This window comes from Aptenodytes patagonicus, chromosome 2 (assembly GCF_965638725.1).
Source record: "Aptenodytes patagonicus chromosome 2, bAptPat1.pri.cur, whole genome shotgun sequence".
Taxonomy (NCBI): Eukaryota; Metazoa; Chordata; class Aves; order Sphenisciformes; family Spheniscidae; genus Aptenodytes; species Aptenodytes patagonicus.
The window spans coordinates 168,192,202-168,206,549 of NC_134950.1; the positions used below are offsets into that span (position 1 = coordinate 168,192,202).

At 40.2% G+C, this 14,348-nt stretch overlaps 1 protein-coding gene across 11 annotated transcripts in view; it reads left to right on the top strand.

Annotated features, from left to right (window-relative positions):
• The window catches only part of ADCYAP1R1 (ADCYAP receptor type I), a 150,394-nt gene that overhangs the window by 110,690 nt on the left and 25,356 nt on the right, over positions 1-14,348 (top strand). For all 11 annotated transcript variants that reach the window (XM_076332030.1, XM_076332024.1, XM_076332029.1 and 8 more), the window contains 4 exons: positions 1,012-1,165; positions 4,556-4,616; positions 9,463-9,532; positions 12,428-12,519. In XM_076332030.1, the coding sequence (XP_076188145.1) occupies positions 1,012-1,165; positions 4,556-4,616; positions 9,463-9,532; positions 12,428-12,519 (377 nt within the window). The remainder of the gene's footprint in view (positions 1-1,011; positions 1,166-4,555; positions 4,617-9,462; positions 9,533-12,427; positions 12,520-14,348) is intronic.

Consider the following 14,348-nt stretch of genomic DNA (forward strand, 5'->3'; position numbering starts at 1 on the left):
TCATTGAATCATAAAATCATAGAATAATTTAGGTTGGAAAAGTCCTCTAAGATCATCGAGTCCAACCGTCAACCCAACACCACCATGTCCACTAAACCATGTCCCTAAGCACCTCATCTACACGTCTTTTAAACACCTCCAAGGATGGGGACTCCACCACTTCCCTGGGCAGCCTGTTCCAATGCTTCATAACTTTTTTGGTGAAGAAATTTTTCCTAATATCCAATCTAAACCTCCCCTGGCACAACTTGAGGCTGTTTCCTCTCGTCCTATCACTTGTTACTTGGAAAAGAGACTGACTCCCACCTCGCTCCAGCCTCCTTTCAAGTAATTGTAGAGAGTGATGAGGTCTCTCCTCAGCCTCCTTTTCTCCAGGCTAAACAACCCCGGTTCCTTCTTTTTTTTCTTTTTTCTTTTGTCCGCTGCTTTTCACCCCAGTAAATGAATGAAAGCTTCTATCGTTTTTTACAGTAAATCACCCTGCTTTCTTTCACTTACGCTTACTTTCATTTTTCTGTCCCTGAGTGACAACACCAGCAAATGGCAAGGAAGCACAATTCTGAGCTGCACGCAGGAGGGTGCATCCTTTCTGATCCCACTCTCGGGGCTTTCCACAATCCTGCCATTTCACATCCTTCCTTAGGTTTCTCAATACATAACTATATTCTTTTCTTCTCTGCACTTAATCCTTGGAAAGGGGGCTTAAATCTAGCAATTAGCATCCATTGATGGTGTGAACTCCCACTAATACAAGACGTTCTCAAGCTGTCTGCAGACACTCGTCAACCACCTCCCACTGGCAAAATTGGTTACCTGCCCTTTCAAGCTTTGCTCACTAAGTGGCACCTCACATTCTTCTCATGCTTTTAAAACTTTACTATTAAAAGTGTATAATACCAGTCCCAGCTGTGTTCCTTTCCACTAAGAGGTTTGGAGACGTTGAAAGCATTTTCTCTATCTGTTAGGCAGAAACAACATGGAAATAACTTTGTTTTTCTTGATTCTCTGCAGGTGGAATGCAAAGCAGTGATGGTGTTTTTTCACTACTGTGTCATGTCCAACTACTTCTGGCTTTTCATTGAGGGATTGTACCTTTTCACTTTATTGGTAGAAACCTTTTTCCCAGAGAGGAGATATTTCTACTGGTACACTATTATTGGCTGGGGTACGTGACATTTCTTGTCTAAAATGTGTCTCGGTGTGCAAGACAACTCCACAAACCGTCTAATATTTCCATATAGAGTTTCAAAGTATAGTTTTAGTCTTTGTATAGAAGTACCACTGCAGACCAAACCGTGTTGTGCTTTTTTGTCTGAATAGAGTTGAACAGAAATCTGGAGGACACCGCATCTCTTGCAGAGATGTAGTCCACAATTACGAATTGCCTTCTACAAGATATGATCTTAATGCCGAGTTCTTCAGCTTAATCAAATCTGCAATGCTCAGTCTAGTCCAAGACTTCATTTGTGCCTTTCTTCCAGTTAATAGCTAAATTGAAAATGTATCCAAAGGGTATCCACATATGCTCATCCTACCTGGATGGGAAATGGAAACTTGCAATGGGAAGAAACAAGATTTGTTTCAGAAAGGCCAGTTGTACGATGATAACCAGTGTAATTATTTTTCATTCTGGCCTTCTGGAGAGAAATTGATTCCTGCAACACGTTAATTCAAACAGTTCTTTGCTGACGTTTTTGCACAGAAGTCAGATGGTGAATGCAGAAGAATACATTCACTGTAAATGTACCCTAAGAAGGTTAAGCTCAATTTTTATACTTAAACAAACATAATTCTGAAATATTCTGGAAATAATCCTGTATATTTATGTGTAAAGTCTATATATAAGCCACATGCCTTAAACTATTCTCCTTTGAAAAAAACATCCTCATGTAACCTGAACCTTCAAGTAATCCGCAGCTGGTTTTGTTTTTTCCCTCCTGAGGCAGCTGTATATACACAAAAATTCTCATCTCCTGGCAAAGACTCCCTACAAGCATATAAAGGCTATTGGAAAAGATGGCTATTGGAAAAGAAACTATTGGAAAAGGATGTTCAAAGTTCCCCTTATACTATCCACAGATGTATAATCACATTAGAGCTGAGATATAAGGCTGTTTTCAAAGAGAACTTGGGGGTTCTGTACCTGAAAATGTGATAATTATAAAAGAAAACAATGTGTAAAACTTTGAAATCTGAACATAGATCAGAGTTTGGGTTCCTTTAATTAAGTTTGCACAAATTTCATATCTGTAGGTTTGTCTTAATGTGAGAATATTGCAACACAGCATATTAACTGATTTTTTTTTTTTTCTTTAAATCAGTCTTTGTAATGAAAGAACTACCCAGATGGATTCATTCTGTAATGCAACTTCAACATATTTGGTCTTCAGTTGAACACCATAAATAATACCTAGCTGTTCAGTTTATAGATATCACTTCACATTCAAAGCAGTATCAATAATAACCATTAATAACACTAAGAGAATCTCCAAATGTGGATGATTTTGGTTTTGTTTTATTTTTTAAATACAATATTTTCTCAGCCTCTGCATATTTCAACTTGAATAGCGGTTCCCCTGACCTGGCAGGAGCAATTGGCACTTTGCAAGAACAGAAGCACTTCCAGACTCTGGATGCAAGTCATGTAGGGCAAAAGCAGCCCCTCAGCTCAGAGCTGATGGGGAAGGAGTTGCACTGAAGCAGCAATAAACAAGAGCTCAGCATTTTGCAGCATCTGGATGTTTATCTGTTTCTTAAAATGCGCTGAGCACATCAGTGTCCTCATTTGATTAATGAGAACTGCGTATGTCTCTGTCGATCCAGACAATTTTTTCCTCTTAAATATGTAATATGCTGGTAAGTTCTCTGGATAGACTGCTGTCTTCCTGAGATATCTCCTAATGCCTGCTCCTTACTCAGGGCAGAAATACAGTCAGCAAGAATAGCTCTCTTCTCAGCCTTTGAGGCTTGTCTGTTTTCTGATGTTACTCAGAAGCTGAAAAGAAAGTGATGAAGTTATATATAACTTCTGATGTTAAGAAAAGTAATGTGTGTGTATATTCATATAGCAGATGGTTCAAAACTCCAAACTGATCTGAAACGTGCTTTTTGAACTATATTTTTGTGACACATTTAGTTTAATTCTGCCTTCCTGCCCATGTTTCAGACTTGGAACACTATTCATACCCTCAAAATTTATATAATGCAAATCAGTCCAAACTAGATAGCACGTCAGACCCATGATTGATATTTAAAGATTATTTTTATTATTGTGCATCTGTTAAGCACACAAAGATCTTAATGTTTTCTAGGTATTCTCATGTGAGAAAAACAGACTTCAATTTAAATTAAATATGCATGATTTCTTCTCCCGAAAGCCTGTCATTTTATTTCTTTTTATCATTTTCCCTTCAAATATTTCTGTGTGTGCTTTTTTAAAGGAGGAGGGCTTCATCAGTCATCTAGGTCTATCAGGGATATTTTTATTTCTGATAGCAAAAATATGAGATTTGACAGAGACTCACTTCAGGGGATTCAGTCGAGTGACTAATTAATGTGACATCAACACAGCCTTGCAAAATGTATGAAACATAATTGTTCCTGTCAACTTATGACAGTCTCGTTCACCGCTGCAAGCTGGGGTTATCAAGGTCCTTGTTTTGTTTGCTTTTTAGCACTTTATCTTTCCAGTGGTGCCTGAATAGACGTAGGCAGTTCCTAGTCAAAGATTTTATTAGCCATAAAATGTAGATCCAACTTACCCGGACTTTTCTTGCAAGACTGCATTATTTTTTAAAAATATTTCCACCGAAAACCACACTTTTAGTGTTTTCAGAAAGGAAAATAAATCCAGGTTTCTCAGTGGATTCTTACTGTTTTCATTTAATTTGTATTTTACATGCATTTTTTAAAGAGTAAAGAAATGTCTGAAATAGAAGTGAAATTCTTGCTCCCAATATTCTCTTTTGGGGCCTTGGTTTTGTTTTGTTTTTTTTCATGAAAAAAAATGAAACATTCCTGTGAGTAATGGAATACTATCCTCTACTGATTTCTTTTGGTTGAATAAGTAAAGCAAAATCAGTTATTTACACAATAACAGAGAAATTGCAATACATGCAAATCTTTTACAACAAAACCACACAAGAATACAAAGAATACAATAATGCCATTACAGCTCAACATCTGCCATTCTCCAATTATTGCATAATTACAGTAGCCCTAGACACGGAAGCTGATGTCACTGCTTTTATTTTCTACAGACTATGTTTTAATGTTCATGCAACAAGATGCAGTACAACAACTGAGCAACAATGACCTGAAACAACATCACTGTTTCCTGTTATCAGTTTTGCTTCTGCAATCCCACCAAGACTAACCCACCCTCTGACTGAGATAGATGTTTCTAGAGCTCTGAATTAACGTAATGAATCGCATTTTTTCGTGCACGAGTGCTATTAGGAAATAAAACCTCAGTGGAGAGGTTGCAAAAAGTGCTCATTGCTGAGTACTAAATGTGTCTAGGCTGCTGGCGATATCACCATCTTATCTTCTGCAGGTACCCCAACAATTTGTGTCACTGTCTGGGCAGTGCTGAGACTTCACTTTGATGATACTGGGTAGGTATCGCTGTGTGGGAAATCATTTCACGTCCATTCAGCACGATGGCAAGGATGAAATAGAAATATAGCGATCAGAGGACATGACTAATTTCTCCTTCCATTTCTGACATTGATTTGTGTATGCAAGTAGTTTAGGTCCTGTGTTCAACCTAGAGTGTTTTCCTGTTCAGCTGCATAAATAGCCATAGTTCGATGTTTATGTCCCTATTGCACTGGTGAATTCATGAGAGAAGATGTAGGCATCTACCCTGTAAACCTGCAGCTGACCCAGTGGCCCTCTGTTCCCTGCTCCGTTAAATTAGTGGAGTCCAGGATATGGTTATCTCATCGTAAAAGAGCTGTCAGGTGAATCACACCTGTGATTGTCTTCTCTCCAACTGATTATGAAGGAAGATGAACGTGATGAGCTCATCTGTAGAAATTATTGCAGATATCTCTGATGTGATGAGTGAAATCTGCGCAAGGAGTTGCTGAGCTTTGATTTACAAAGGCAATTAGGAGTTTAGCTTCCCCTTGGAGAGTTTTTTTGCACAAATCTAGTGGGGGAGATGAGTAGAGGTGAGACAGAAATCCGCATCCTGTCTTCTGTGTGAAGAAAAATGAGGAAATGGAATAATTTTGGAAAGAATTCAGGAGGGTAGATTCCAACCAAATGGTCTCTTTCTGCAGGGGAAAAAAAAAAAAACCTGCAAAGATCCTGTATCCTTTTCTAAAGGACCAAAAGAAAAGGCTGCTCCCAGAGATGGCTCTGCCCATCTCGGTAGTCAGAAGATTGATTGGTCTGATAGAGCAGCAGACATAGCTGGTAGGAAAGGACATGAATGTACACCTTGAAAATACAAACAGCAATGTTTGGGTTTTTTTGTGACAGCTATGTTTGAAATTGGTGAAATGTTGGGAAAAATGCTGGGAAAGAGGGAGGCTGAAGTTGGACTAGATGATCGTTGTGGGTCCCTTCCAACTGAAACAGTCCTATTCTATTCTATTCTATTCTATTCTATTCTATTCTATTCTATTCTATTCTATTCTAATATTTGGAAAATCCAGCAGTGGTCCTCTGAAAACCTTGATCTGAGTGAAAGGCATCATTATGTACCCAAGTCCCATTTCCAAGAGACTTAGGCTTATATTTTAATTTTGCCTTATACTAGAGATACCTGGATCCAAAATCTGCACAACACTCACTGTTCTGTCAGGTTTTCTTCATCCTTGTTCTTTCATGCTCTTTTTGGAAAGCACATAAAGCCCTTCCTCCACTGGGGATGCCAGTGCTTTGACCCAATGTTCTATTTTGACATTAAGACAAATTAAATCATTTATTTCCATGCAAAACAAGCCAGATACCCCTGTTGTGTCATTATTATGATTACAACACTGGTCCTAAATGCATTAATTTCTCTTAGGAGTCCAAACAGTCCTTGCATTTTGCGGGTGGGGGGAATGTCTCGCAGAAGGAAAAAGAAGAAAAAAAAAAACCAAAAAAAAACCCCTTTCCTTTCTTTTAGTTAGAGAAGCTATTTAGCATGCAACACATTTAGACAGATTCTAGCTGAGCGTCTCAGTGGCTACTTTTTAAAAATCAGCAAGCATTGTTCTGGGGGTGGGGAGAGAAGCCAGCGTGAGCCTGAAAACATTGCAGAAATTACTGAGCTGGGAAACCACAGTTGCAAAGGCATGGACTAAAATACAGACTCTGAGTCTGAGTCTCCTCCTGCTTGCTCCTTATCAAACTGGCAGAGCTCCCTTGGCTTCAGCTCCTGATTCACATCACTGTAAGTGACAGGTTTGTGGAGATAAACGCAACTGTCTGTTTATCCAGAGCTGTGTTACTGAATTAAGTGGAGTTATTCCAGATGTACACCAGAGATGAACAGAGATCAGACTCTGGCCTTTTCGAATGGAAATCACATCCCTCCCCCATCCCACTGGCTCCCTTCCCTTCATCCGTCCTGAAAAAGAGTCCTGTGTGTCTGACCTCCACTGTAGCAATGCATTTGAAAGAAATTAGGGAGCCTGTTTATGTAGTACAGCTTGTTGGCTGATATTACAGACTGTTCTGTTGTGCATTGCTTTTTTTTCCTTCTGGTCATGTTCATCTGAGGAGAAGATGGTGTTTCTTCCACCACATCCATCCTATAGATCTCACAGGGACTTGGACCAAAAAAGACCTTGAAAAACCCTTTGTGTGAGCTTGATCTGGTTCATTGTTGACATCTACAAGGTAGACATTGGCAACTGAGCTTGCTGGGGACACATCCTGTAAAAGGAAAGGAATAGACGTTTGTAGGGGCTGATGAGTACACATTTAAAACACATCAGTGTGGAAAAAACCCCACAAACAACAACCTCCAAGTGTCTATTTGTCCCAACTAGAGTCCAGGATAATTAGCTGGGCTCTAGATGTCTTCAATATAGACGACTGGAACTAGAGCAGGTAGATTCCGTCCCCTGTAATTTCTCATTTCTACACAGACAAATTGCCACACACCAACGCCTGTTTGTACAGCCAGATTAGTATTAGAATTTGCCCAGATTCTTCCAGCATTGGTCAACTCACTAAAGACTTTCAGGGTAGATTTAATGTGCATCTTAGAGAGGCTGAGCTCTGCAAATAGTGGGTAATTTTCAGAAGAGGGCACCTAATTCATAAATGCATACAAAGAATTGAAAAGATAATTGGTGATATTAGGTGGGGTTTTTTTGTGGCATACAATTGTTGATAACTGAAAAGACCCTGATTTCCAGAGTGTGGGTGAGAAGGAGTTCCCTCTGAACATTTGTCCCCTTTCAAATACTTTAAATTGGGCATCCAAAGTGAGGTAACTCAGAAATGTTACTTTGCATTTGAAAATCTCAGCCATCAGTCCCATAGATTTTGGGGTATTTTAAGTTTCTAGGCTTTGTAGACAGAAACAAAAATATGTAATTTTGTGCAAATTTGACATCCCAGCTCTATATTTTCTCTCTTCTCACCAGCTCTACCACACACCCCCTTATTGTTGGTTTTATGGGAATCCAGTAAAATATTGTTCAACTGAAATATAATAAATAGCGTTCGACTGAAAATATAAGTTCAACTGAAATTTCTAAACCAGACATCACTCAGATGCTTGGGATTTCTCTCATATGGACTTTGATGATGGAATTTCAGCTCTGACCCCTCACACTTACACACGTATATAGTTTTGTTTAAAGTAAAGATTTTCACTTTTCCCCCAGATGCTACGACTACCATTTAAATGACACAGAAGTTGCATTAAGCTCTCATAAGATCAGCAGTGCTTTATTCCTGTATGCTCTTTCAAATTGTTTCTTGGCATCTGACAAATGCACCATGACAACCACTGCTGGGACTTTTGGCTGTTGTCCCAGTGGGAGGGAAACCCTCCTTCTCAGAACTGCAGGTACAAAGTAGACATTTTTCTGTGATTTCATGTTTTCCAGAGGGAAGCATGAGGGGAAGAAAGCGGAGACAAATAAAAGACATTTTTTAACTGACAATCAAATTCTTAATGACTTAAAATAGTGTACCGGGGTGGTGTGGCAGGGGAAATAAGATTTTTTTTTTCATTATTATTGTTTTTCTAGCCTTAAAAATATATTATAAAGTTAAAAACCCATATGTATATGGGTCCTGTAATTAGCTTTCTCTACAAATGAATGTCCAAATGCATCCATTTTGGAGAACAAGTCTTACGAGGAGCAGCTGAGGGAACTGGGGTTGTTTAGCCTGGAGAAAAGGAGGCTGAGGGGAGACCTCATCGCTCTCTACAACTACCTGAAAGGAGGTTGTAGCGAGGTGGGGGTCGGTCTCTTCTCCCAAGTAACAAGCGATAGGACGAGTGGAAACGGCCTCAAGTTGCGCCAGGGGAGGTTTAGATTGGACATGAGGAAAAATGTCTTTACTGAAAGAGTGGTTAAACATTGGACCAGGCTGCCCAGGGAAGTGGTTGAGTCACCATCCCTGGAGGTATTGAAAAGACGAGTAGATGAGGCACTTAGGGACATGGTTTAGTGGGTGGTGGTGTTGGGTTGACGGTTGGACTCGATGATCTTAGAGGTCTTTTCCAACCTCAATGATTCTATGATTCTATGATCCATATGGAATAAACTTCAGCAGAATCCTTTGGTGAATCTGGAGGACGATTTTAAAAGCTGAGGTAGAAATGCCATTTTATTTATGATCACTCACTCCCAACAGCTTAAAAAAGGAGCTGACCCCAACTGTTGTCCAGTACTTGAACCTTCTTAGATGAATCCTTGCTCCTTGGTAGGACTTGCAACCCAATGACTGGAAAGTCATCCCTATTTGTGAATACAACCAGCCTCTGGTACGTCCTCGTGTGCTAGATATGTGTAAGAATCCTCATGTCAGGGTCAGAAACCAACATTCGTATCTGTTTACTCTGGAAAAGTAACTGAGACATCAAACTTTGGAATAATCATCTCTTACCGTTCGAGGCATCCCTGTCTTTTTTTCCCTTCTACTGAGTTGTTAGCTTAAAGGGACAGTTTTACAGTTGTACTGTCTGTAGATACAGAAACATGCATAGAGGCATTTTCCAAAATGGCTAAACTGTTTAGTAAGAGGTACCACTGAAATTGCCACAAAAAGACTTATTTTACTTTCAGATAAGTTGCGTAAAGGCTGTAAAAGAAAGCTGCAACAGGGACAGACTAAAGAACTAGTACCTTTGAACCCAAATAAAATAACTTCACTACAAGACCAATCCCCCACTCTCTGCCCCCTTAAAAATTGTTGTAAGTTTATTAACTTCCTTGTTATATCTCTCTTTCTCTTTCCTTCTCTTTCCCCACCCCATTCTTTCATTAATGACTGCAGCTGCTGGGACATGAATGACAACACCGCCTTGTGGTGGGTGATCAAGGGTCCTGTGGTTGGATCAATCATGGTAAGTAGCACTTGGAGGAGGTGCTTCCTCAACACTTCTGAGGGCAAATAACCAATGCAAATAGCTTCAAATGGCTTTACAAACGATGCTGCATCTGCTGTGCTGGACTACCGGACAGCTTGTCTGAATGTCCACCATTTGCCATCCGCAATGCTAAGTAATTCCACTGTTATAAAGAAGATTTAGTACAAGTTAAATGATGGTGCGCTGCCTGCAGGCAAAGACTATGTAGACAAGGAGTTATTCAGTTGCTTAAACATAGACACCAAATGCCATAAGTAAGACCCTAGAGCATATGGAGCATTTGCCTGGGGCTGGCAGATACCACACAGGGTGTATGGGAATCCTGTGCCATCGGGGTGGCAGCTGAAGGCCAAGTGGGACAATCCAGGGCATCTAAAACAATACTAGATGCCAGTGACTAGGAAACTGGACTGTGTCTGTTGAATGGAATTCACTTCACAGCTACATTTATTTATCTAATATTAGCTTTATAATGGTATTGTGGACATTGTGCAAGATGTTCAATTATCAACAAGGCATCTAAGGTCTCTTTAGTTGATGGAGGTCTTAGATTTGACTTAAATGATGCTAGATACCTCTGTATGGACAACTGAGAGGTTCTAAAGTACTCTGTTTGGGCTCCGGCTGCTGCCCCAAAAGAATATGGAAATTTTAAAATGGCATTGGGCTCCTCCAGTTAGGAAATTAAAGTGAGCCCCTAGACAATATGGTTAGTGGCACCTGAAAAGCTGTTTGGCTTACCACATGTAGGTGTCTAATTCTGGGCATGCTAAGTTGCTCTCCACACTCCAGTGACAGCGCTGGCCAGGTCTCCATTGACCGTTGTGGGAATTTAGACATCCAGCTCACAGGTAGCTATCTACAGGTAGGTGTTTTCATCAGGTTTGGTGCTTCTCCTTTTAAGTATTTGGGCAGCTGTCTGAAGTACAGTAACCTTCAGACACATTAAAGGTAATTCAGCTAATAACACTGAAGGGTATCAAGATGGAGAGGGTCCAGTGGTCTGGGTTTTTTTGTGATATCGATGTATGAGAATTTCCATGCTTTACAGACATATTTTATGAAGGATCATATTCTGGCTTTGTGGAATCAGTTAAACCTGGCTTCTGTTGAAGGCATTAAAGATTCAAGCAACTAGCAAGGGACAACTGGGCTTCTCCATTCATTTGTAGTCCTCAGATCAGATAGAAAATACTTCTGAAGGAGGTGCTCACATCTAGTTTAAGTTCTTGGTCTCCTTACAGGAGAACAAGGTTGCATAAGAGACCAGCTTAAGTTTCCCACTGTTTTCTTCTAGCATTAATCTGAAGACAAAGCATCAAAATAAACTGATTTTATTAGTCTCCAAATTTTTAAAAATATATGTGTAATGACATGATTCTACAAAAGAGAAGATGCCCAGGATGACATGAAACTAAAAGACATAAAGAAGAACACCCCACACACACACATACACTCCTCCCCTCCCAAAACCATTAGAGGTCATCTCATCTTGGGACAGACTCAGCCAAACAGCGGGAAAGTGACACAACTTGGGATTTCCAGGAAAGGAGAGACACTAAATTGTGACTCATGGATGATGCTCATGGATGATGACTCATGGATGGGCGGGAGTGTTGATCTGCTCGAGGGTAGGAAGGCTCTGCAGAGGGACCTGGACAGGCTGGATCGATGGGCCCAGACCAATTGTATGAGGTTCAACAAGGCCAAGTGCAGGGTCCTGCACTTCAGCCACAACAACCCCATGCAGCGCTCCAGGCTTGGGGAAGAGTGACTGGAAAGCTGCCCAGCGGAAAAGGACCTGGGGGTGCTGGTCGACAGCCGGCTGAACATGAGCCGGCAGTGTGCCCAGGCGGCCAAGAAGGCCAATGGCATCCTGGCCTGTATCAGCAATAGTGTGGCCAGCAGGAGGAGGGAAGTGATCGTGCCCCTGTACTCGGCACTGGTGAGGCCGCACCTCGAATACTGTGTTCAGTTTTGGGCCCCTCACGACAAGAAGGACGTCGAGGTGCTGGAGCGTGTCCAGAGAAGGGCAACGAGGCTGGTGAGGGGTCTGGAGAACAAGTCTTCTGAGGAGCGGCTGAGGGAACTGGGGTTGTTGAGCCTGGAGAAAAGGAGGCTGAGGGGAGACCTCATCGCTCTCTACAACTCCCTGACAGGAGGTTGTAGCGAGGTGGGGGTCGGTCTCTTCTCCCAAGTAACAAGCGACAGGACGAGAGGAAAAGGCCTCAAGTTGCGCCAGGGGAGGTTTAGTTTGGATGTGAGGAAAAATTTCTTTACTGAAAGAGTGGTTAAACATTGGAAGAGGCTGCCCAGGGAAGTGGTTGAGTCCCCATCCCTGGAGGTATTGAAAAGACGAGTAGATGAGGTGCTTAGGGACATGGTTTAGTGGGCCTGGTGGTGTTGGGTTGCTGGTTGGACTCGATGATCTTAGAGGTCTTTTCCAACCTCAATGATTCTATGATTCTATGCTGAACTGAGAAATGCCTTAGTTCACAGAATGGGAGATAAAAATGCTTTTACTGTTGAGATCTTTGCTGTATGGGTTTGATGTGCAGGGATCTTTCTTTTTATTCTTTGCACTGGTTGATAATGAAAAAAGTTGAAAACTTTTCACTTATGTTTGTCTTATCTGGTGCTTGGGACTGAAGAAATTCTGCCTATAGCTGCTGCAGGGGGGATAGTTTTGCCTGGAAAAGGGGCGATAAGACGCTTGTAAACTTATCCCATTACTCCTGTCCCTATAAAACTTCTAGACTGCAGTTTGGAGAAGAATAAGGCAATGGAGCCAGCAAGTCACTGGGAACGTCTCATTCTCATACTTGAAAAAATATATCATTGTCATAATTTTTTTCTTTCTTTTTCCCCTAGATAAACTTTGTGCTTTTTATTGGCATAATTGTGATACTTGTGCAGAAACTCCAGTCACCTGATATCGGGGGCAATGAGTCCAGCATTTACTTGTAAGTACAAATAAAGCAGTAATCAATTCAGATTTCTAATATACACATAGGAAAAAAGACAAAGTCAAAAAGATGCCTCAGCTGAAGTAATCTGATTTTCAAAAAGAGTCACAAGATCTATTAAATTTATTTGGTTGATTTTGACTTTTTTTAAATCCAAAAGCCACTAAAGTGCATTTTAATGCCAGCTTTCACCTTTCTTTAAAAGGCCTAGAAAAAAAGCATAAACATAAGATTAAAAAAGAAAAAGAAAAACAAACCAAAAAAACTTCTTTACAGGTCAGTTATCTGGAAATTAACATACTGACCAGGCATAAATATTATTATACTCGTGGGACAGTCTGCTGTGCTTCATACGTTCCAGGGACATGGTCCAAAGTTCATTGAGAGCAATGAGATTTGGCAAAAAGATTTCATTAACTTTGGACTGAATTCTAATTTAGGAAGATGTCCTAAAGTGGCTTATGTTAATGTTTCTGGCAACCTTGAATACATTCAACTTAAGCTGAAAAATTCACCCACGCAGCTAGAATTGCTTAAAAATGCACAACAAATCCTAAAATTTTCCTGTAGAAGTTTTAAAACTTTCTTTGTGGTTTACAGTTTTTTAAAGCCGACATCCTTTTTGTTAGTTTCCACCTCATTAGAGGACAGAGATTGGCCATTTGAGATGGTCGTCATTCCCATTTTGAGTGCGTGCAGTCAGTCTCCATAGAAAAATTATATAACTATTTTGAATAACTAGGATATGTGGCAGCATGTTTGGTGTTTTCTTGGCTTTTCAGCCTAAACACCACGCACGTTTGCTTTGCAATTTTTTTGTGAGCTCTAGTGATTTCTAGCACTCATAAACATAGGTAAGACTATTTGATTTAACACTGGATTCCTGGAAAAAAAAAGCAAGTCATGCAAACCTTAAATAAAAATAAAAGATGTCAGGGTAAAGTAGGAGATCCTTATTTTCTAGTACTTTTTAAAAAAATTATCCAGTGATCAGTTTCACCCTAAGTAGCCACACTCATAGTATAATGATGTCATCCATCTAAATGACAATTTTCAGAGAAAAATACGTCCTCCGGCTGCTTATTTTTCTTCCTTTCTTTCCTATTGTCTTGTTTACATTTACATGAAATGATAATATTTTATGCCTCACTTTTCCACCTCCGTAGTCAGACATCCACTTACTGAAAGTACTGCCCTTCAAGTTTGCTCTAAACTGGGTTTCCACAGACAAAAATAATGCTTTAAATTCATTCTGCAGGTGGATATTTCTCAGTATTAAAACTCAGGAGAAAGCGTAGTGAATAGGTTAACTGTATGCATGGTTTGCCTAGGGCTTGCATGAAGACTTCCCATGTATGTGCTGCTGGGAAGTCGTCCACTGAATCTTAGATTGTAATTAGCACCCAAGATGTGCAGAGCTAGTTCTGATTACGACCTGCGAAGTGCATGTTTGGTGTCTGCTGCACATCTCTCACATATGAAGCAAAGCATGCCATAGACTCCAGTGATTTAACTAGGCTATAAAACATCCTCGTCATTTTTGATCAATATGGTGACTGGGTTTTACTGATATTTTTCCTATGTGTATAGTTAGCCACCAAAACCAAGAGAAAACATCATATTTTCTGTTTCATTCGCTGCCATTATTTTCCATATTTTTTTGCAACTTTATAATGGGTGTGTATAAATCGATCTTGCATTTATGTATGTGTTACGAAGTGGAGTGTTGTTTATCCAAACAGATTTGACAACAGCAAAGTCACACAGAAATGATAAAAAGAAATGAAATTAATAAGTCTGTGCAGATATACAGCAGGCATACTCAA